Source organism: Tachypleus tridentatus, chromosome 9 (assembly GCF_004210375.1).
Source record: "Tachypleus tridentatus isolate NWPU-2018 chromosome 9, ASM421037v1, whole genome shotgun sequence".
NCBI classification, from domain to species: domain Eukaryota; kingdom Metazoa; phylum Arthropoda; class Merostomata; order Xiphosura; family Limulidae; genus Tachypleus; species Tachypleus tridentatus.
Window position 1 is genome coordinate 40495690 of NC_134833.1, and position 26041 is coordinate 40521730.

The following is a 26041-nucleotide window of genomic DNA, read 5'->3' on the forward strand; positions in this document are numbered from 1 at the left end:
GTGAAACATATTATATGATGAAAATAATTTATTTTAATAAAATTATAAAGCTGATGTATTTCATATTCTGAGAATAAAAATATTTATGATTTTAAAGCTTACCAAAGTCAATTAAATGAAACTGGGAATTCCAGTCATTGTGGAAAAACATGGGAATTCAGAGGAAAAAGGGGGAATTTTCTATGATTTAAATGTCTTTCATAACATTTGATCTTGTGTTATCATAATCAGCATTAATAATACAAAACCCAAGTTTTTGTTAGTTTTTTCCCATGTTTTCAATTTTGTTGGGTGGGTTTTCTTCTGTCACAGTTAACTTGTGTACATTTTATTGTAATAATCATTATTCTTTATATTGTAAGTAACTGTTCAGTTAAAGCTAGTTTGATCTTTCTCTAAGCTGGAAAAAGCAAAACTTTAATGTGAAAACATTTCCTAAGTTCATGAAATAAAACATATTTTCTTAATGTACAGTAAAATAATAAAAGACTAAAAAGGTTAAGTTTATTGATGTGTAAATAAAAACTTGGAAAAAAAACTGTTTCGAATCTAGATAGGAATGATATAAGAAGTTTTATATTTTTCAAATGTCAGGTTCAGAGAGCAGCAGAGATTTGCTCAGAGATAGCAGCCACAGTCTTGCCAGTAGAACTGTGTGTTCGAACACTTTGTCCAATCATAAAAAGTGGAGATTATCCAACCAACCAGGCAGCTATCAAAATGCTTACAAAGGTAAAACAAAATACCCAATTCAAGAACTTTGATCAGACTGATTATCTGAATTTTTTGTAGTTTTAACATGTTATGTAAGGTAAAATATCAAATATTCAGCTTAAGAATTTTATTAAAAGCCTTTGTATTTGTAGAGAACTATGAACATCAAATTGAATTATAGAAGAAATTTAGTAAAATGTTGTATATTGTATTAAACTTAATATCATTGAATTTTGGATAAATCCCCCTTTTGTTTAATTTCACTTTTCCATAAAAAACAACTAATAATAACTACATTCAATATTGGAGTTTAATAACTACATTCAAAATTCCAGCATATTGTAAATATTTTAATAATTTGATTTTAAAAGCCACTTTTAAAGATGACCTACATATTAATTTAATTTTCATAAGTTTGATTCCACTGTGCAGAATCTTGGTTCAATCACATGAAAAGATGTCAATTCAAAAATACAGAAGAGATTTAGTTGCATTACACAAAGTATTTCAGGTTCCTACTTGAATACTGAATTATATACAAAGAACAATTATAACCCAGAATATGTCATAGAGTCTTAAATATACACAGTATGAACTAGTTCTGTTTTAACTTGTTAAAATGATTACAACTAAAAATACATGGAGAGAGGGAGTAAGAGAGAAGGCAGTCTGAAAACAAAAATTGTAAGCAACAGATGTTTGTTTCTTATAGTTGACTGAGCAACACCAAAAGAATGTAATCTTGCAACTTTTACCTGATATAATGCCTGCACTTGTTCAGGTAAGTTAAATTTGTCAAAAATAATTAGTTATGCTCATGGGATTTTACAGTTAAGAGAATTTCTGTTAATCAGTTGTATGATTTTGATGCCAAAGTTTTTATGGATAAGTGTTTCATTTCTTCATCTGCATCAGTAGAGTCACAAGTTGATAAACGTTTTTATCACCTGTATGTAACAGAATACAAGACTGAGCACATCACAATGTTTAAAGCAAAATACAAGTGTCTGTCAGTTTTTTAAATTTAAGCAGTAAGTGCTGCATAAAATTAGGTTCAGCACTTATTTGTTACACAGATTAAGTGTTGCATGTCATCAAGTTGATGATTAAGTATCATAAGGTATTAGTTTAAAACTTATAAATGCAAAGTTTAATATTGAGACTTGTATTTTTAAAATATATATACTCACATTTACACAGAATAAATACATACATATGATTAAAATTTTTAAATATACAGTAGGAAATTAAGCATTAACTTTTAAAAGAGTACAAAGTTAAGCTTTGACCATCACAAAATATAAAGTTAAGCATTAACTAGTACAGGGTTGAAAGTTAAGTAATGAATTGACACAAAGTACAGAGTTAAGCAAATGCTGGTCCCAAATAGTGATGTATTTTACATACAGTTTAAAGTTGAGCGTTTTTCAAAGTATAACATTAATATCTGCTTTTCACACAAAACAAAGTTAATCATCATCTTATGCATGCATCTTTTATGATAACATGGAAGTGGATCTTGAAGGTAAGTAGTTATATATTGTAATCATTACTGAAAAACACAAACTCTGATTTTGTTTTTGCATCTTGTAAGAATCTTGTTTTCCACTTTGACTGAAACTTTTCACATTACGAGAATTCATGTTTTTATTTCTTAGGCTTATGATAACACAGAAAGTTCAGTGAGAAAGGCAGCAGTGTTTTGTTTGGTAGCTATTCACAGTGTTGTTGGAGATTCTATGAAACAATATCTTTCTTCACTTAATGGGAGCAAGGTAAGAGTTTTCATATTGAATTCTTAGTTTTCAAGAAGAGGAATTAAAGTAACCAATGCATTAGCTTGAATTTTTCATATCAATGGGGAATTATCTTAACATGTTTGCTACTGCATAATAAAAGTAAATATACAAATATTAATTATAGAAGAGGTGGTGAGCATTCAGTGTCCCAAACTTGCATGCCACAGGAAACTTTTGGCCTTTGGGACATAATTATCTGTGACCTGTTGATGGGACACATAGCAGTGAATGTGTTAAAGATAAAGGACACTGGTATGTGGTGTTTAAGAGAAATCTCAGAATTGTTATCTAAATATATTCCCCTCTTTTTTATTTTGATTAAATTCCATTAGGGTTAATATTTTAAATTACCTAGTCTTTTATTGATATAATGTTTCAGTAGATGTTAAAAAGTAAACAGTTTGAATCACAAAGTTAGCCTTTAAAATTTGATGTACAAGTGGAGGGTGTGATATATTTATTCTCAATTAGATGAAGCTCCTAAACCTGTATATCAAACGTCATCAAAGTAATAGCAGCAGCACTCCAGGATCTCCTGCATCATCAATGACTTACCAGTAGATGGTTCTTCACCTCCAGTATATGGTTTGACAGACTGTGATTATATGGAATATGTTAGCCACAAATGGTCTAAGAATTTTTCTACTTTGCTTTCTCCAAAACATTGTTGCAGAAAATTTTGAAAAGTGAAAGTTTCTGTGTGCCAATTACCAGCATAGTGGCCTTTCTTTTGTTATTTTCTTTAGTTACATAGAAAATTCCCTAATCAGGGTACTCTCATGATGTGGGAGAAAGCTCAGTCATTCCAAAATGATCATATAACATTTTAATATTAACTAATGTTTAAGGAAACTGTTGGCTGGGAAGTTTTTGTTTTTTTTTCATTTGCTCACTACTTGTGTAATTAACTGTGGGAAATTACTTGACAATGCTAAATATATTCTATGTAGGAAAGCTACAATAATTTTACGTGTTTTCTTTTTAATGGAATGTAGTTGAATATGTAGTACATTTTGATTTTTTTGACAGCAACAAAAAGTTATGGGAATGACTTCCTTTTAAAAATTATATTGGACAAAACTACTTCCAAGACAGAAGTGTATATTTTCAAACAATGAGACACTGTCTTGATTCAAATTGTGTGATGATTTTTAAGCAATTACAAAAATAGTATTTACCATTATAATGTTTAGTATAGAAACTAAGAAAACAAACATTGGATCATTTTGTTTACTATCACAAGGATCTAATCATACTTTTGTGTGTTCTAAAAATATATATATATATATGTATGTAGCTGCTGTTAATTATTTAAATTGTCTTGCAGTATAAACTGTTAACTATACACCACTCCCACAATTAGAATGTAAATATAATTTCTCCAAACTCTTTATTCTATGAACTTATAAACTTTTGCCCATGTCTTTTTTTAGACATTAATTTCAAATTATAACGGCTTTATTAATTTACATACGTTATTTTGTCTCATTTAAAAGTTTGATATTTTAAAAAAATTCTTATTGTTCACTAATAAAAGAGATTTTGTTGTGCCAATGTCTTTAACTGCAAGACACAGGGTTGTATGATGAAATTAACTGAAGTCTGCGACACTTCACCTTGATAAATGAAGTTTGTATCATGATTGCAGGTCTATATAAACACTTTGTAGGAGGAGTTACAGTGTATATGATATGAGTAACCTATTATTCAACTCTAACACTTTGTGAATCATTGAATTATTTCTACTTGTTACAACTTATAAACATTTGTTCATTAGCATACATCATAGAAGAACAGAGCACTGCATTAATATCTTTAAACAGACAATTTTTAAAGCATAGCGCAATGTTTACAATATTGTATTCAGTTAGAACAGAAACATGATGGATTTATTTTAAGAACGTTTCTTCTCATTTCTTTTATATATCACAGAACGTTAAAACCAACACGTTTAGGAGACTCACCTGCACCCAATTTCATATCTTGAATATTAAGAATTGAAAATTACATTACTACTACACAGTTGTTTATTGGATTGAAATTAGTTTGAGTAACTGGTAATATTCAACTAGGCATTGAGAGTAATTCTAGTGAGTAATAAATATCTCATCTATGTTTATTCTTTCATAACAGTAATTTTAAGCTACATATTGTATATATATAAACATGTATCTTTCACAAAAATCCATCCTACACTTTCAAAATGTACTTCATCACGACGTTTTGGACCAGCAGTGTTTATTCATGAAACAATCATTTTGTTACTAGATTGAGATATCTCATAGAAGCTAAGAAATCATTATTGTCAACTTCTATCAAACTCTTGCATTAACCCTAATCTCATTGTTAAATGATAGCTAAAAAGCCTGTTTGTATATGAAGGAAGAGTGCTTTGTTAGACTAACCTAAGGCCAAGTTACTGTCCAATAACCGTAGAATGGTCTGCTTGTCCTATACTTTAACATTGCCTTTGTATAGTGTATATTCCATAATTTGAATAAAATTTTGTGGCACATTGCAAATAATCAACATGTATTGTTGGTTCTTAACATTCATCTTTCAGCTCCCGAGCACCATTTTTTATATTAATTTTAATCTGTATTGCTGAAGTAATTTGTAGTAGAGGTTGGTTGGTTTGGTGTTTTATGGTGCAAAGTAACTAGGCTATCTGCGCCAAACATCTAGTTAAAAAGTTAAAATTAAAGAAATTATTAAAATTTGTAAAAAGGAATTAATGGTAAAACAAAGTTTAATATTTGAATTAAAAACATAAATATCATTAAATCCAATTTTTATATCTAGTCTACAGCAGTAAGAGAGAAACTACAGTGATACAAGGGGGGTAAAGGACTTTCTCTAGCATAATTTTAATCATCATAACCCGCCATGATGACTAACGGGTAAGTTCAAACATCAGCATTAACGGACTACCTGAAGTTGGCCTTTCCAATCCTGGTTTCGAGTTATTTGACGTTACGGCCATTTTCTAATTTCAAATCGAACTAGATGAACCTTGATTCTTAAAAGGGAAACACATTTTCAAAAAGTTAATTTATAAATTATAAACTTGAATGGCATTAAATAGATTAATGGCCTTTATAAAACATTTGTAAAGTGGGCAGTGTCTAACGTTATGGATAAACCTTTGGACAAAACATGTTTAAAATGGTGCCGTCGTTGATAGTCATAATGACGGCAAGACCGTAAAATGTGACCTTTTGTGATCAAGGCGTAGTCTAATTAGAGCAACTTCCTCTTTCCAATTCTTATGGAAATAAGAAGGCCAAAGTCCAATATAGGGTTTTATTTGGAAAAACTTGTTTTCACGTTGCTCACTTCCTTCAAGTCCACTGCCAGCTGGCACAGAGCCGAGCCTTAAATACAGGACCATAGTCCATTTGTCGAACAGGCACAGCGGTGATAGTACTAGAGCAGATAGACTTAGCTGCGGTGTCAGCGAGCTCGTTCCCGCAAATACCAACGTAGCTTGGTATATAGAAAAAACTGGATAGATGTTAAAGAGAAATGGGTCAGTCGATTCTGAATATCGGTGACGACAGCGTGAACTAATGTGAAGCGGTTTCGGGGCAAGTAGAGAACTAAGCGAGTCAGTATAAATAGTGCGGTTTGTGTACTGCTTAGCTTCTATGTGATCCAGGGCAAGAGAAATGGCGTACAGTTCAGCAGTGAACACAGAAGCTGTAGAGGGGATTATGCGAGCAACCACCGAACCACAAGAAACCATGGCTGAGCCCACACAGTCACCTGATTTTGAACCATCTGTATAAATAAGAATGGAAGAATGGTTCAAAAGATGTTCAGCAGATAACAGACAGTATTTCCAATCGGGAGTGTTTGCTTTTCTCAGATGACTTAAAGGTCACATTTGGGGATTGTAATAAGCTAATGTGGGATGGACTGACCAGAAATTCCAATAAAATGAAATAACCACTTGTGTAGAAACTATCCAGGAATTGTTAAACATTTAACTTATTTTAATTTAAAATCACTATTAGTCGTTTCAGTTTAGGTATTCGGAAATTGTATTAAGCAAAATTCATTTCTTGAAGGTTATAAAAATGGATAAACTTTCACACTGCATCATATGAAGTAGTTCAAATAAATAGCAACTACACTGTTAATCAGTCAGAGCTGATGAAATGTTAGAAGTAAAGAGAAAATATCTTACTAGATATACCAGTTAGATGTAGCTTTATTTCTTTTTAAAGTTAAATTACTTTTTTAAAAAATGCTAATAGCATGTGAAGTATTAATGTATTTGAAAGGTAAAGATGCCTGGCGAGTTTGTTTTTTTCATGTTTGTCAAAATATAACGGATCAGATGAGACCTAGTGTCAGGCTGTAGATTGAAGTTTCCATATTGCTACTGAACACATTACTGTTATTTTGTTCAAAACCTCGGTTACGAAATCTGCTGATTGCTGTCCCTCTGGCCAGTAATTGAATTATTATTAATAGCTATGCCTGAATTGTTGTGATCTTTGCCTTAGCCATTTAGCAATAAGTTGCATTCTTAAAAGTTTTTAATTTGGCAACTGTTTATTATTAGTGTACATACTACACTTATAAAACGTTTCTTTTAGAATGCTATAAACTTTTTAAAAACAAAAACGTATGGGCAGAAAAAGTATCCGATTTTTTGTTTTAAATTTTACAGTGTCCCTAATATAATAACCGATTTATTAAGTTAGTGTTTTTACACTGTCCAATGCAAAAATAACACTTAAGGGTATTTGGTACTCCTAGTTTATTTACAGAATCTGTGTTTACAAAACATACAGGAACTTCTCTATAAAAAAAAAAAAAAAGAAGAAGTTCTGATTATTTAAGCTTCTACTAATCTTCCCTCCATCTCGCAACCTTCACCGACGATGACAAATTATTAAAAATGGTGGTATGAAACATTCCACTTGATGTTAATCCATAGCTTGTAAACATCAGAGTAAGTATAGTAACAGACACTTCTGGACAATTAGTAACTATTATACCTGGAGAAAAAAAATCAAAACTATTATTATGCAAATTCTGACGTGTTCTCTTTTCATATCAAACTACTAGCGTACTGCTATACTTAAGTAAAGAATTAGAAAAATGAAATAAATTGGTCTGATTATTCTTACATGTATAGGTTGAGGTAATGTTGAAATACTCCAACTTAAATTAGATTGTTTTAATGTTATACCTGTCTAGATCTGAGTTTTTAAATGTAAGGTTCAAGAAAATATTACAAATTTAGGTAAATGCTAAATGAATTATGGAACAAATAGGAATTTTACGTGTTAGATACTTCAGCTTGTTTAAATGTGAAAAACAAATCTTACATAGGTTACGCAAACAGTATGTTTAAAGTTAACAAGTCGAATACAGTGGGCAATATTATAATTACCCGACACGCTTACCGAGTCGAGACGTCTTTAACTTACCTGATTAGTAATAAAAGAAAAAGTGCCCTCTCACGTGAGCTACACTTTCAAACACCCGATTAAGCAGTCTGCTAGTGTACTAAAGCGGTTAGAATTTCCTTCGCGCCCTGTATACACAAATTTACGACAGGACTTCGAAGGCCGATCGAAAAAGAACATAAAATGGAAACCAGTCCCGTTGCCTCGATCCGGGGCCTGAAGACAGCGTTCAGCAACATCTGTGGAAAATTCATACGAGTTAAAATCTTACAACTATTAATTTAAATACATATACCAGGTATTACACAAACTGCTCTACAATAATGTTCTACCAACCACACTTAGAGTAGTGAAACAACTACTCTATTTTTGTAATAATAGATATGTGGACCTAAAATAAAGGAAATGTTATAACAGGTTTCATGTGCTCAAGGTCACTTCTGTCACGGTTGTAACGATAAAATTTCAAAAATTGCCCGAACACAGAAAGTAAAGTCTTCCTCTCGATTTCTTAGCAATAGAATCTCCACATCTCTGTAACCCACATCAAAACTATCCGAAGTTCAAAATGGTTTCGGAAAAAACATCGTTTGTTAAACCGAACCCTAACGAATAGTTTTAATTACAGGAAATGTTATGAGGCCTGCTTTCTTTCTACACGAGAGAGAGAAAACATTAGACAGTGAATGGCATAACAGTTTAAGCTATAAATTAAAACAGTTAAAATAACGAACGGATATTATTCGCTGGTTATACAGTTTCTTACGAAATGTGGAGGGGCTCCTACTCTAAGGATTTCATTGCCGAGCCAAGAGTAGGAGTTAATCCTATCCTTTTGGTCAGGTATTTAAGCAACCTGCCGCTAAATGATCCACATTTTAATTTAGCATCACAATTTGCAGACGACGTGGCGATTTGGAAGAATTTTCCAACTCTTACAAATTGTTCTAAAACAAATCTTGTTTTTCCCTCAAAACTCGTTAAAACATTTTAAAAGGTTTGTTTGTTTCTTATTACGAACAAAGCTACACCATGGACTATCTGTGCTCTGCCCACCCCGGGTATCCAAACCCGGATGCTAGCAGTACAAGTCCGCAAACATACCGCTGTGCCGCTGGGGGATTAAGACATTAAGAAGTCGTCCTGAAGTATACCAAAACGGAACTCTTCTAATGTTATCACACCGGCAAAATATGTAGTTATAAATTATTGTTAAGAATTAAAGTGGAATGTACATCTTATCCGAATTAAGAAAAAGGTATGACGACGAGCAAATTATGTTAAAAGATTAAACAGGTAAAAAACACAGCAGCCACATCAGGAAACAATAAAAATTTATAAACAATAATACCAGTTATGGGATATGCCTGGACTAACGCAGCACCAAACACACAAAGAAACTACAGCGCACAATAATCACCATATTTTACAGAGTATTAACAGCAACAGATACAAACTTTATATATTAAAATTAAACATCAAACAAAAATAGTCTCGCCGATGACTCATTCCAAGACCTTAATAAAAATGTGTGTAAACTCGACTCATTACAAAATAGATCGCTGATCATAGAGGATGACGATATACTTAATGTTTCTGTGAAAGAAACTAGACCGCTTATGCTAGACACCAATATATTGCTTATAATTAAAGTATCATTTGTGTATTTAGTAGGTTTATATATGTCAAAGAATCCGTTGATTATTATGTTAACGTGAAAAAGCCACTTTACTATGGGACTGTTTGTAAGTATATATGACCAAATTAAGAAACAGTGAAATTGCACTAAACCCTATAGATAGTCTCTTCACGGACATGGATTGGAAGAAGTAAATATTATCAATTTTACAAATTGTTTTGCATTAATTAATGTTCACTGAGTTCTTGGATAATTTCGTAGCATTTTCGCAGTTTATAAACAATGGTAAAGAAGGAAGGAAGAGGTATTGGTTTAACCTGCCCCTCCAGGTCGCGCACACACGACCAAACATCGACAGAGACTCGACGCTAACTCCCTTTTGATTTCGATACACAGAAATGTGATTCACCCTTAAATTATTTACAAAAAAAAAAAAGAACCTCCTTCTAAAAATGAATGCGATTAAAACTATATGCTGAAGCTTAGTTTGTAAAAATGTTATTCCATTTATAGAATCCCCCCCCATACTTTAATCATGGCCACAAAGTTAGCGGGGCATTTAATTTGGAAATCATTTACTTTCGGGGCTATACCTCAAATTTAAATATTACAATATGAAATGTACTTTTGTACTGATCTAATATCCGTTGCGTCATCGCGGTTCCAAAAAACTTTCGTGAAATGACGTGGTCATACGATTCGAATGGTAGCATAGTTAACAAATAAAAACACACACTGGAAGTTTACATTCAGAAGTTATTGTGCCAACAGCCCTTCCGGTTACACCTATATATCCTTTCCCACATGATTAGAATGGTGCAACGTTGTCGTTTTATTTGAAGCTAGGTCACTTTTAATAGGGTTAGGATATCTGTCAACGTGAAAAGGAATGAAAGTGCACATTGTAATTGTTCCGTTTTGTTTTGTTAATATATTAATTTCGTGCTGACGATACGAAATAATAAATTATAGTGTAAATCGTAAATGTAGTTTATCGTTTAAGTTTAGACATCTTGTTACGTATTGTAATTTATCTCGGATGAGTCTCACGGAAACCTAATGACCGGAAATTTTTATTTTAAATTTAGAAGCTAATTAAAATGTCGATATGTATTAAATTTATCATATTTGCCAACAAGATTTATACCCAATTTTCTTTCTTACTACAAATATATTTTAATATACAAAAGACAATACGATTTATAATAAATCGTTATTAAAAACGATTGTTTATATACAAGAGTTTTATAAACTTACAAACATTATTCAGTCTTCTATCTGATCTGGAACTGAATATTTTATCGACGATTCAGGCCCATGACGAGAAAATTAATTTTATATTGTTACACCGATGCACTTCACTTGACGGGCATTCTAGCTAGCTTTGTTCTTCAGACGACAATATCGAATATCCTCGTAAAGATACTAACGCCCAAAGTTAATTCACTAAAGTTTGTAATGTTCGAAATCTATACACTTCCTGGTCTGATATCAGCAGTTTTGTCCGTTCACTGAATTTACCGAGGGCGCTTTCTTTGTCCAGTTTTTCATTAATTGACAAAGATGAAAGAACTACTACTTGCTAGAAAATCTGCGTATTTAGTGTTGGGGCGTTTGATCTCGAGAGAAAGAAAACAGGTAGACTAAAACATTAATATAAAGGTAGTTTATTCTCCTTACTGACTACCGATAGACTATAGGAAGTGGACATAGAAGACAGTATTAGCATATAATTATACTTCACGTCTCCAGAAATATCTGAAACAAAGTATCACAAGCTGAAAAATTACTACATTGGAAACTGAGTTTGAACATTCCCAATTAAAACAATAGTAGTAGTAATAATAATAATTACTTTTATATTTATATTGTGATGTCTTACAACAGCCACTTAGAGGTAAAGAATATTGCAAGTAGATTCAGGATTATTTTTCTGAAAGAGGCCGAAAGTCGCCTGGGGGAATCATTTTTCTATTAGTGTAATATGTTCGGAGGTCAGTCTATACTAAAATGACGTCACACAAAGGGACGCTTAACGTTGTAATTTATACGGTTGCAACGCGAGTGAAACATGCACATCCCACATATCACGAGAAAAATCAAGCACTTTGTCAGGTACAACACAACATAAAAACCGAAAAGCAAAACATAAAAACATTTGTTACTCTTAATTTTAGTTTCCTTTACTCTTAAAACTGAACCTTTCTGGGGACTCTGCACAAGTACGTCTAGTTATTATATTTTTGCCTTGTATTTTGTTAATGCATACCACATGAAATAAAAACTTACTACATACATTAATGAAAAGCTTTAAACTTTCACTTGAACATGAAACAGAATATTAATGACAAAAGACAGATATTCATAATGTGTTCGCATTTTGCATCATTAGACACTGATTTTTCTTCTTTACTTCTATACATACAATAGTGACTTTCTCCAAGTTTTCTGGCCGCTCATCACGATAAATAATAACCGTTTCCTCCTTTACTCGTATAAGCACAGAACAGTAGACACGGAAACCTACTGGGTCATATAAAGCAGCAATGAACATGAAAAACAGAGCTGGGTACGTCAAGATAGAGTGAAATTTGGAACTTGGCAGGCCAACAGAATTTATTATTCTGAGAGGCTGAACTGCCTTAGATTCCACTAAGTTCAAAAACTCAGTTTTATGAACCAAATTCCCAGTCATCAGTTTCCCGCAAGTTTGGCTTTAATGCCTAACATCTTTGTCAAAACAACGAACGCTTCATTCAAATACATTCCCGAATCAATTTCTTCAAAAATACAAAAAGATTTGTAAATAAAATATCATACAATGCACGATTTTAAGCACAAAGAAAAAAGATACGAATATTTAGATCTATTTTGTACTTTTAGATTTCTTGATAATTATTCCAATTTAGGATGTCCAAAATCTCTTCTAAACATGGTAATTTCTTAGTTTACAATTCCTTTTTTTTTCGGATACTTCTATAGGTACCAAGTATAATTACATGGTGATATTGTTTCTTATACTTTGTGGTTTTATCTGAAAAACGAGTTAAAATTGACTTTTTCTGGAAAATCGAGAAACTTCTATAATTACATTTATTTCTGCATATTCTTAAGTTTTCTATCCAACATGACACATAGCTATGTCTGTACACCAAAGCTAAAATTATAAATCCGTATTAAACAGGAACCACAAATTTCAATAAGAATCCCATATTTACTGGACAACTACAGCGCAGATTTTAACAGATTAACTGTTATACATTTATTTAATATCTACGTTTGTTTCAATTTAATATACATATATTAAAAATTCAGAAATATATGCAACTTATATTGTTAAATGTGTACTGCACAAGGCCCGCTTGTTCTCTAAATTTGTAGAAAATTCTCGAGAATCAATAATATATATTACGAAATCACTAGTTTCTTCGAATACTGTTGACAAGTGAATTTTCTAGAATCTCGCCCAATAAGTATATAAGGTGGCTACCGTAAAACGCGGAGAGACAATAATATTGTTGGCCTGCTACATTCCGTATACTATAAATTTCAAAAGCTATAATTATGATAAATGCTTATTAATTAGAAAACTGCAAATATTTGACCAGGAAGGTTTATAGAGTTTGACCATTACAAACCGTTTAACTTTAATGAATTAACTTCGGTCGTTAGTTTTTCTATGAGGACATTAGATATATTCGTTTGAGAAAAATCAGCTTGTAAACGGCGTAAGGTTAACCATCAAGCAAAGTGTAACAATATAAACTCAAAATTAATTCGCTCATCGTGATTCCGTTTGTTTTAAATTTCGCGCAAAGCTACACAAGAGATATATGCACTTGCCATCCCTAATTTAAAAGTACAAGGCTAAAGGGAAGGTAGTTAATCATCGCCACTCACCGCCAACTCTTGGGCTACTCTTTTACCAACGAATAGTGGGATTGGCCAACAATTGAAAGGGGAAACATGTTTGGTGTGACAGAGATTCGAAGCTGCGACCCTCACATAACGACTGTAGTGCTTTTACCACTTGGTCATGCCGCTCATCGTGAACCGTTGTTAAAATATTCAGTTTCAGATCAGACTCGGTATTGTATGAAAGTTTGTAAGACTTTTGTATATAAATCATTATTTATAACCGTTATTATGGATTTATTGTTGTTTGTATATTAAAATATATTTGTGTTAAGAAAGAAAATTGTGTGTATCAATCTTGTTGGCAAATATCACAACTTTAATATGTATCAACATTTAATTAACTTATAAATTAAAATTTACGGTGATAAATCGTGATACAGAACGTACGAACATGATTATAATACGTAATAAACTTTAATGCTTGCTCTACTATTTTAAACTATCAGTTTAATTATCATTGTCTCTATAATGCAAATTTGATTTATTTAACAAAGTTACAAATGATATTTAGTAGGCCTAGTTATTTATGTGCCCTAATGTAAATCAATGCCAAATTTGAGGTCCGCCTTCATCTAATCCCAATAAAAACGTTTTTGCCAAAACTTTGTGGAGAACCCAGACGATTTGTTTACTAAAACCTAGAGGTCGGTGAGACCAGTAGGTTTAGGTGTTAAGTAACACACATACACACACGCGCGCGCAGACACCGAAATTTATTATATAGATTTGTTGGTGCTGCCTCTTTACAATTTTTGAGCTTGATAAAGATAAATTATTATATAAAAAAATGATAAATTATTTTACGACATTTTCTCCAAATTTTTTTATTGAACACTGCTCACTTTAATTTCTATCACATGATTTATTACCCTTAAAAATTACTTCTATGTTCGTTTAACCTTTGCTACCTGTAAATGGTTCAGATGCCTTTAAAGTATTCATATGAAATCAATGCTAGATGCAAATCAGGATGGACGGACATTGCACAACCGTACTGGGGAGGGATAAGTTAAAGTGGATAATAATTTCCACTAACTTTCCGGAGTTTACGGGATATACAAAGTTTGCTTTATCCCCACTCCCACTCATACAATGATAATTTAATCATTTAAAACCGAAAATCAAAAGCCTTAAATATATTTTACGTAATTGTCATCATCGGTGTTTGCCTGAAACACCTTTGAATACTTATCTACACCACAGTGGTTAAAAAAAAAAAAAAAAAGTAGTAAATCCTATCGCTAGCGAGTTATTTAAATTGATATAACTAAAACAGTAACACGTAGATTTGATATCTGTATTAATTCCATTGCAATAAGAAAGGTTTACAGTTACTCAAAGTGGTCAGACTGATAAATATAATTGTTGTCTACAATAATAGTTATTACAAATACATAGTGAGAACCAGTTTTCAAATTATGATTGTAGAGTATTCTTCCGTCGGGCAGGTTCTTTTAAATGATTTGGTGAAAGTAATTCAAAATCCATTTCACGTAACTATGACGAATTAATTTAGTTTCCAATAATGTTTACCACAGGATACGTTTATTTCGATACAGCTTGTAAGCCTAGTGCATTAATAACGTTTAATAGAGGTTTCTATTTAACTTTACTAGACCAAGATCTTCTACGCACTAAGTACTTCACTACATTCTCGATCAGAGCTCAATAACTTGCCAATAAATACTACACCACCACCTTCTTATCCACACTGATGCATTTCAACTGATGTACCAAAGTCTTATAATATAGTCGAGGTTACTAGATTCCTGACGTCATTTGTTAGCATTTTAGGTATCCTTGGTATACTTTTAAGAACTTAATCTTAACATCATGTGCCCTCTAACTAAAACCTAAGTTAAAACATTGGTATGCATGATGCATTTAATACACATATTGTTGTAAGTTATATTTTCAAAGTAACAGAAACACTCTTCTAAAGAATTAGATAACAGCAGCCATTTTGGTTTCTCCTGAATATGATAATGCTTACACAATCAAGTGTATGTACATCCAGATCTATCCTTAGCGCAAGTCTACGAGTAAAAATAAATTCTAAATCCATAATGGGTTATCGTTTTGAAACTCTTGTAATGCACTTTAAATACATCTTACCTTAAACGTTTTGCAGCTTATGTTAAGGATACTTTATTCTTCTCTCTTTGTTCTCTTGAAAATATGGAGAACAAAACTGGTTAAAATTAACAAAATTTCTGCGAGGATTTTTTACTAGTGTTCATTACCCAAGAAAACTATTGTAAGACAGTGGAAGGTGGATCGAAAGTGAGAAGCTGTTGCGTCACTTTTAGTTCAAAGTAGCCCATTTTGCAGTAGAGACATGGTCAAAATTTAGACTGTCTGAATCTGGTACATTCAATGTCTCAAATTTAATATTCTTGAATTTTGTTTCTACGGAAAACTTATTTTAACCCTAATATAAACCGGAAGTTAAATATTGTGAATCAGAAAAGGGTGGGCAAATTAAACAGCAGCAATATCTTTATTTTCCACAATGTGTTTGAATATTTTATTACAGTATTATGAGGAACAAGTCAAAATGATAAAAATTTTATTTACGGTCTTTGATTTGTAGAATTCTATTGTAGTGCAAGTTTTGTTCAAATAATAACGATGTCGAGTTAGTCTATAAGGTATTTTTATTTTTTAATATGAGGAAAAATTTAGTTTGCTTTCAGATCACATGGTAACTTTTTTACTACGAAATGCATCCTCAGAGAGAAAAAGCTTTTCTTAGTACCAATACATGTACCGTTTTGATATGGCCTAATATGTATGTAACATATGGGAAGAACGCCTTTTCTCCACTTTTTAAATTCGAATTTTAATAAATTACATGATGTGTCTTTTTATGTATAAGTTATTCAATAAAGTAGGTTTTAAATGCATTTCAAAAGTGATTTAAACATTCAAACAGAAGGGTCATTTCCAAGAAGCGAAGTTTGGTATTTTTCCCCATGTCGCAGTTTTAAAATATAGAATTTATATGTTTCATAATTATTTAAAAAATTAAAGAATATACCATTAAATTAATTAGTGTTTAAAAGTTTTAAACTTCAGCGAAGTTATAGTTTAGAATTGAGATATTATGCGTTAAACTAGAGATTTGCTCGTAATAAAATATGTGTGTGCACCCTATTATAATAAATTCAGTCCCGTTCCTACAATGATCTTAAGTCACGTTTGTGTTTTACCGTTGTTTTTACAAGACAACTATAATATTCTTAACGTTGGAAGAACGCGTGGAAGTTGTGAAATTTTATCGTATTATCAAGGACACGTGTAGATAAATAAAAGGAAGCGGAAAACGAAACCAGTAGGTTGAGAATGGATAGAGTTTAGGCCTAGAGAGCCTATTTGTTTTACTGAAAACTAGTCGGCTTAAGTGATAAAGTTTTTGTTTTACCGTTGCCAAAAAGAACATAATATAGCATAATGTACCTAAAATATTTTTAATCTTTCTCCAGAAAAGTAGAATATCTGACTCGAGATCAAACATTATAAGTTACTTAAAACAACAACTACTTAAAACAGCTAGGTGGTTAGGGGCGCTCGACTCGTAATCTGAGGGTCGCGGGTTCGAATCCCCGTCACACCAAACATGCACGCCCTTCCATCATTGGGAGCGTTATAATATTATGTTCAATCCCACTATTCGTTGGTAAAAAGATTAGCCCAACAGTTGGTGGTAGATGGTAATGACTAGCTCCATTCACTATAGTCTTACGCTGATAAATTAGGGACGACTAGCGCAGACAGCCCTTGTGTAGCTTTATTTGCGCAGAACTCAAAAATAACTATATGCATCTAAGTAATTTGGCAAGTTTCCATCGTACTTCCAGAAAAGAAATGCCTTCAGTGTTACAGTAACACCAAGAAAGCTTAACAGAATACTTATTTTACACGAATAATTTACAAACATTAACTTTACACAACCGGTTCTCCACAATCAAGATCAACTTTCTTTCCCATTCAAGAGTCATCATAACTACGGTACAATTTTCGTGAGTAATAATTAAAAATAACAACGTCACAACTGTTGACAAATACGTTATTTGAAAATAACGGTTCGGTCAAATATAAAGTTCAAAATGAAAAAAGGAAAAAAAAGACTTCAAAAAAGTAAAATTAATGCCGAGAGCTCCAGCTTCTCTTAAGTGGGAGGGCTGATGAGATATTTAATGGGCTTCAATCAGGTGATAAGAGATAGACATAATCCGATTGTGGTATAGTATAATATTATGTAACAGCTACTAAATTTAGAAGACCAGACTTTATATACAAGAAATGAAAAACTTGAAAGAAGTGAATTAAATGTAGGGATGGCTAATATCTATAGTTCAAAAACAATGCAAACAATATAACAGTGATGGTAGTTGTATCTTCCCTATATAATAACACAGACACGCAGTGTGGTAGAATATTAACAAGGTAACGGATTTATAATTATAAGTTTATTTTAGTGCCTACGCTTGTTTCTATATATTATTATTTTTTGTATGCGACGTCTTTCTTGACTGTGCAAGTACACCTATTCTCGGAATTGGTAGAAAAGTCTTCAAAGTGAGAACTGACAATATTTGTTTTGTGAAAACGCGCTATTATATTGTTGAAATGCCGAATAACTCATGTGATTATCATATAGAAACCGACGCGCCGAGACAAAAATAAGATTATTATTGGACAGCTGCAGTTAGTGTGTTATAGGCTTAGGAAGCTATAATTGTGATTACTGTCTATTAATCGGAAAAACTACAGAATTTGACCAGGAACGTTGATAGATTTCTAGCATTGCAAACCGTTCAACTTCAGCGAATTACTTCGGACATTGGAATTTCTACGACGACATTAAATATCTTCAATGGTAAGAAGTAAACTTGTAAGCGTTTTGAGGCTGGCTATCGAGAAACGACAGCTAGTTAGTAAGAAAATATTAATTCAGAATTAATTGCATATTATCGTGGATAAAGTAGTCAGTTCTAGATCGGGTATAAGACACAGTATTGTGTGTAAATTTGTAAAACTTACATATAAACCATCATCATTTGTAACAACTATTAGTAATAACAGTTATTACAAATTATTCTGTTGTTTTTCGAGTTTTAAAATTTGTATATTGAAACGCGTTAAGAAAGAAAGTCGAGTGCATCAGTCCTGTTGGCAAATACTATACATTTGATACACATTAACAGTTAATTAAATTCTAAATTCAAATTTCCGGTAATTCAGAATAGTAATACGTTAACATACGTAATATAATAAATCGAAGACTCGACCGAAATAATTTGTAATACGTAACATAATAACAAAAATAGAATTAATTAAAAAGTCAATACACACACAAAAAAACCGTGCTATTATGAATTGTTTTTAAATGATTGATATTAACCATCCCTAGATTTACTTCCTGTTTTGTAAACTTTCTTTTTAATGTAGTGTTTCAATAAACATTCTAGGGTTGTATTTATAACAAATTTCTAAGTACAATGAGGTTCCAAATGTAATATTCAGTGTTTATCTCTTATTGGCTAGTAATTATTGTTTCACTCTATACTTAGCTTTGTTAAGCAACACAAGGTGTCTGTAAGAAAGCTAAGTTCAAGGGGGTAATGGTAACATAGTTTGCGCTGAAAATTACATATTATTTTTGCGTTAAACATGCAACTAGTTAATAATAATTATAAAAGTGGATACTAAATTTTAAATTGTGTTACCTCAGTTAAATTGGTTAATATCATTGTTTTAGTTTTTGAGTTAACGTTTAATAAAAAAAACTGAAAAAAGCAGTAGCAGAAAGAAAAACAACAAATTCAAATTCTGTGCTAAGATATTTACAGATATTACCAGAACTAGCGACTTAGTGATTACTTACAGGGTGGCCCGTAAGTCCTTACCCATCCATATGTTGTGTCTAAACAACGTTATAATACTAATTATGAGTAAGGCAGCTGTTACCGCGACATTTGGAACAATAACCCCTGCTATGTTGAGGAAAATATCTTGCAGAACATGGCGTCGCATAATATTATGCAGCGAGAATGAGGAACAGCACACAGATACACTGGATACATAAGATGTATGGACGGGTAGGGAGTTACGGGCCACCCTGTAGATGTTGTAAAAGTAAGCACTGTGTAATGTAGAGTTATGATGACTCATTGGGAAGGTATTTAAAATACCATTTCGAGGCAACCCAACGTTGTCAGTGCTACAGCCTGCCTGGTATCTCAGAAAAAGCATGCTTACATGTATGAGTACTGTAAAGTTTATAAGAGAATAAATATTATATCTATTGAGATAAAGCTTTCTGATATATAAAGCAACTAATTTTATTTCTCTAAATAGCTACATCTTAACGATATAACTTGCCTTTTTCTTTAGTAATCTTATTCGAATTGTTATAGAGACTTGTATGACACTAAAGCGAAATAATGATTTATTAACTGTCTGAAGAACATGTATTTTATACCAGCTAGCCTAACTTTATCAATCAGTCATTTTCTTTAAAACGCTGTTGCTTTGTATGATATACGTGTCTCATATTGTACAGGTTGGGTATAAATTCTGGACGCCTTCCCCTCAAATAAAAGTAGTGTACACGAGAGTAATAATTTATTACAAACTGACATACGTTATACTGACACAAACTGAGTAAATGTTTAATTCATAATCCAAAACGCTTTTACTTATTTCATGACAAAGGATGATACGTCATCACGTGCGATGCGACATTCTCCTTAGAATATAAGGGGTGTACGTAGCGATACTTTCAACAATGTCTTGTTTCAAATCAACTCTTTGCCACAATCATTGCTACACTGTTATTAACATGAGCTATAAATAAGGGATGCCAGATTTTTTGCCCTTTCTGTGTAAATAACAAGGCGTCAACTAATTTATTACAGTGTATTAAATATATTTATACAGATAGCTTATGCAACTGTTCGTTACAATCTTGCAAAACGCACGAGAAAGCTATCGATAACTCAGTATTGGTTCAATAGACAGTATACAAAATAAACTACTAGCACACTTTACAGTATAACTGCAACGTACATCTTTCTTAATCGGAAATTCTAATAATATGGAATTAATTTTGTTCTCAAATCAACGATTTTAATAAAATACTAGAAATGGGAGTGCCTAATCAAGTCTACTTGTATGCATAGAAAACATTACGAAGTAGTATGAAAGTAATTAATTATAATATATAATTACCTTTTAAATTAATTTTTTAACCACAAAACTAGAAGAGGGTTCGTAGTAAGTGTTATCTACTGAGTTCAGGAAGGGAGGGAATATTTACTACTTATCTTGATGTTTATTTTATCAATATGAATGCAGTTAAGTTTTTTTTATATAAATTCTAAATATTAAAACTTCTTTAGTTTCTCCATACAGTTTTGTTTCTTCTCGATTTTTTCCTTAGCTGCTTCGTTTCTTCTGTAACATTCATATTCGTACCAACAGTTCTTTAATAAAGAAATCGTAACTCTTTAACAATCACTCAGAGACGTGCAGTTTCTTGAAATACAACATTAACATGTTAAACATGAATTGGATTTGATGTAAATGAAAATCAAGTATTTTTTATTTTCAAAATGATATTTTAATAAAGAAAATATTTCAGTATTTTTTAATTTCGCGCAAAGCTACTCGAAGGCTATCTGCACTAGCCGTCCCTAATATAGTAGTAGTGTCATCACCACCCACCGCCAATCCTTGGGCTACTCTTTTACCAACGAATATAGTGGGATTGACCGCACATTATAACGCCCCCCACAGCTGAAAGGGCGAGCATGTTTGGTGCGACCGCGATTCGAACCCGCGACCCTCAGATTACGTGTCGAACGCTTTAACCCACCTGGCTATGCCGGACCAAGTATGTCTACGTTTTTAAACATATTTTCCTGTAACAGTTTCAATAAAGAAGTGGAAAATACCAGCACCGAGTTAATTTATATTTCATTCTACTGCACGAGCTAACTTCAAATCTACTCGTATTGAACAAAACCTATTTCAAGACAAAGAAACTGAAGTTACATACTACCCGTATGTTATTATCCCATTTGCCAAGTACCAGTATTAGATTTTAAGTCTACGAAAAGCCTAACAAGTACAGGGTGGCCCGTAAGTCCCTACCCATCCATATGTTATGTTATATTCAATTACGCATGTATTATAAATTTCTTTCATTTTTTTTCTGAGAAACATGGCCGATGTAAGCCCATTTACACTTGAAGAGCGTATTGTGACAGGTACGTGGGTACATGAGCGCAAGAATACCGGTGACACCACACAGATACACTGGATACATAAGATTTTTGGATGGGTAGGGACTTACGGGCCACTCTGTAGTGCGTTTCAGTTTAAATCCCACAAAAGCATCGCCACTTTACGTAACGACTTGATTTCGAAACAAGTTTTGGCACGCGAAAGCGGCGAGTTTACAAGTCCATGTCGCAAGGAAAAAAAAAAAAACGTTTGGTTATATCACTAATTGCTTATGTAACTTTCATATGAATGAAAACAAAAACAACACAACATTTGTGAAAATTCAGAATCGAGGTTTCTTACAAAATACACGTTATTTTTAAAAGCAGAGTTATTTATAATTTCAATAACTTTGGAAATGTTAAACCTTTCCGACAACGCAAGTTTTGTTTGTTTGTTTTGGAATTTCGCGCAAAGCTACTCGAGGGCTATCGGCGTTAGCCGTCCCTAATTTGGGAGTGTAAGACTAGAGTGAAGGCAGATAGTCATCAATACCCACCGCCAACTCTTGGGCTACTCTTTTACCAACGAATAGTGGGGTTGATCGTTAAATTATAACGTTCCCACAGCTGAAAGAGCGAGCATGTTTGGTGCGATCACGGAGGCAATTATCCCGCTACTGTATCTTCGGAATCGTTGTTTACTTTCCAATATTAACAAGTTTAAAAACGACAGTATAGAACTACAGGGTGGCCCGTAAGTCCCTACCCATCCATATGTTATTACATTCAATTACGCATGTGTTATAAATGTTTCTTTTTTTTTCTTTCAGAGAAATATGGCCAATGTAAGCCAATGAGCGACAGCACACTTGATACATAAGATGTATGGATAGGTAGGGACTTACGGACCACCCTGTAGATAGTTAGAAGAAAATCACCGCGTGCAAGGAAATATATTTAAAACTTAACAAAACAAGGGTACTAAAAGCGTATATTAAAAACTCGGCAAGGTGTTAATAAAACACGCGTTCCCATGGTAACAAACTGCTTGTCTAAAAACATCGCCACTCTATGCATTTTTTTTACATTAAATTTCGAGTAAATAAATACAAATGAAAACATTTTTTCACTTCATATATCTCAAATATCTCAACATCAAATTTCAGGAAACTTAAAAATGAAAACAAAGTTAATACTTCGTGCTCAAATACGCACACATTTGTGAAAGTAAACATTCGTAAACTTCGGTGAAATTCGATTACAGTACACTTACAGAGCAGATAAATAGTAATAAAACAGTATTATCTTCTTAAAGTGCCGTTAAAATATTTCACAAGAAAATAATAGAATAACGTTTCATAATGAAGGGATATTTCCAACAAATCTGACTTTTGTTTAAAAGCTGTAGAAATTGGATTTGTAAAATTTAAAACACTGGGAATAACATCTGGTGTGCTTATAACAAACATCAGGTGTGCTTATAACATTGAAACTAGGAATATAGAAGACGGGACGTATATTTTCAATAACGAAAATAATTTTAGTAGTTTTCCTTTCAAAAATAGCATAAGCCACGTTGAGTAACAAAGTAGTTCGAAATTAACAAGAATGCCCTAACTTGTCGAATTAAATTCTTATAAAGTTATTACACCTGATATTTTCCTAACCCTGTGTACTCGTACATAAGTTCCCCTTTAAGTGTAACTGGATTTATGATTTTGTAACTTGTAAGTTATATTACACTAACAGCGGGGATCGAACAATTATATTCCACCACTCCTGAAAAATGTAACATTGGTTGAAAATTTTCATCTTTTTAATTGGCTTTCCCGATCGGTAATGCATGGTCTAACCGTATTCCTTTAGTTATGACCAATGAAAGTGCGCATATTGCACGAATTAAATAAAAATACAATTTATCTTCCTGATAAATTTCCCTAGAGTAAATGCAATTTCATTTTATTATTTCTACCCCTGAATAGTGATTTGAATTCAGACAAAATTTTAAAAAATGGAGTGCAGATTTTTGTCTGATACATTACCGGTACATTTGTAAAAAACTTTACAATATGTGAATGACTTTACAGCAAAAATTGATTGACTTTAGAATTTGTTACTCATACATTGTTGCAAGTTCTATTAAGAAAAATGGAAGATGTGTACCTAAGAAGTCATTTATTAGAATTTAGTTTTTTAATCTTAAGTGGATACATCAATCTTTAGGCTAGCTGTAATTTGTAAAGATCCAATGTAAAACACCCTCCCTATGGCAAGTGGCATAATGACAAATTATGTCATATTTAATACTTAAAAGTTTACTGCTCATACCAAAAAACAAACTCTTTGTAAAAGTAATACAGAACAGCCCTGGTAAAGAAAGGTAAGAGTTAATATATCCATTAGCGTGCAATAAAATTATTCAGAAACTTTAGAAAAGAATACTTGATTAGTTAGAATAGTGATTGTCGGATCCAGGGCAATGTCTTACCTCCATGATTACTGACTCTCGCATTAAAACAAATTAACTTTTGATGTTGTATTCCTATTTATAAATACAGAGTTTTGCAAAAATTTGACGTTATTGTGATTGAGAATAAGATGCATACTTTGTGAAAAATTATAACTACGTAGAAGACTTTAATGTGGTAATCGAATGAAGTCGACCACCAATATTTCTTTACCTTTTTATAAATATTAAATAATTTTGAACGATGTTTCAATTGTGGACAATTACTCTAAGTTATTCTTGTTATATTTTTTGTGTTCAGACAAAATTGTTTCTTTTCCAAATGTCTTTTGTATTTTCCAATCATTTAAATTTTTTTTGTCTCTTGCATTCGACTGGAAAATGTGTTTGACGATTGCTTTGCTGAAATATAATCACTTATTTGTAATAGAAACGCCTTCTGCTAGTACAGCGATATGTCTACGGATTGACAACGCTAAAACCAAGGGTTCGATTCCCCTCAGTGGGCTCGGCAGATAGCCCAATGTGGCTTTGCTGTAAGAAAACGCACACTTTAATAGAAACGCCAATTTTATGTAACAAAGTGCTAAATGTTTTATAACAATGTGCAGTTTCTCATCTTGAAAAATATAAGCAATAATTACCAAATTACTTACCTAATTAGATTCTCAAGGGTGGTAAACACTATTGTGAAGTAATTTTTCTGACTAATTAAGTTCTTACTTTAAAGAAAACAAATCTTAAATTGCAAATAAACAAACTTTCAAGATGTCTTTAAAAAGTACTAAAAATAAATAGAAAATAGGACTTAAAAATATTTGGGTGAAACACTGTCCGTAGCCCCTCATTGTCACTATCAGGTTGATTTTTAGTTTTGCTCTAAATAAGCATATGGCTTGCTTGTCTGATCGAAAGTTATTAAACAAAGTAAAACTTGATACGTTTTATACGTTATTTGTCATTAATAAACTGTACTGTAAAATAAAAGCTTAGTAGTTTTTTTTTAAAGATGAAGTTAGTGCTTTAATATAAAGGTAAGCAGCCCTACATTTGCGTATGCAACAATTTTCCTTATGTTTAGGGTAATAAAGTACGTTATTTTACTTTTACTCGTATAAGAGATCGTGTATCTAATCTAAAAACGTAATTTTTAAATAACATCAAACAGCATTAATACATAAAGTTTTCACACTGAAAATATGGACAACAGCTGTACTTACCTTGTTGAGAGAATACACTGAACGCAAAAAGTAGGACCATTACTATTGTCAAATAGTTCAATTTTAAAGAACTCATAACTGATAAGCTTGCTGCTTCTAATGTTTATACGTTTGTAGGATGTGCAGTAAACTGCTTATATTATTCGTATATGCTGAGAAAATACGAACTGGAGTGTTTGAGGAACCTGTTTATATATCTCCACACAACATAACGTTGGGAATACCCTAAAGTTTTCGGGTGAATAGCACTAATGTACAGGAAAGTACGTGCGTGATTTACACTGAATTTCCAGGAAGTTCTAATCATTTGGTTGGCTTAAAGAGATATAATACAAAGACGCATATGGGTGACGCATATTGTGTGTTGAGAATATATTTATTTATTACGAAACTATATGTGCAGCATATGTCTTCCAGATTTCTGGCTGTATTTTATAACCACTATCGTATTATAAAGAAACCTGTTTAATACTCTTTTAATTACATATATTAATCTGTTTTTGATTTTATTAGTTTTGCTTAAATATTCTGTTTTCCATAAGCTGTTCTTATCACTGTAGTTTCTAATATTTTATTTCTATTAGATTTATTACTTAATTACCATTGTTTCATTTCCGTATTATTTGG

At 32.1% G+C, this 26041-nt stretch overlaps 1 protein-coding gene and 1 long non-coding RNA gene across 13 annotated transcripts in view; one reads left to right on the top strand and one right to left on the bottom strand.

Annotated features, from left to right (window-relative positions):
* Positions 1-5042, top strand: part of LOC143225113 (CLIP-associating protein 1-B-like) — a 183557-nt gene extending 178515 nt beyond the window's left edge. For all 12 annotated transcript variants that reach the window (XM_076453911.1, XM_076453906.1, XM_076453907.1 and 9 more), the window contains 4 exons: positions 595-732; positions 1427-1495; positions 2373-2489; positions 2985-5042. In XM_076453911.1, the coding sequence (XP_076310026.1) occupies positions 595-732; positions 1427-1495; positions 2373-2489; positions 2985-3074 (414 nt within the window). In that variant the 3' untranslated portion in view covers positions 3075-5042. The remainder of the gene's footprint in view (positions 1-594; positions 733-1426; positions 1496-2372; positions 2490-2984) is intronic.
* A 2222-nt stretch (positions 5043-7264) lies between these two features.
* LOC143225114 (uncharacterized) lies at positions 7265-25641 on the bottom strand. The gene is made up of 3 exons (XR_013013619.1): positions 25415-25641; positions 7958-8175; positions 7265-7522 (listed from the first exon to the last, which is right to left on the bottom strand). It is a non-coding gene; the product is annotated as an uncharacterized LOC143225114 (long non-coding RNA).
* Positions 25642-26041: the final 400 nt, after the last annotated feature.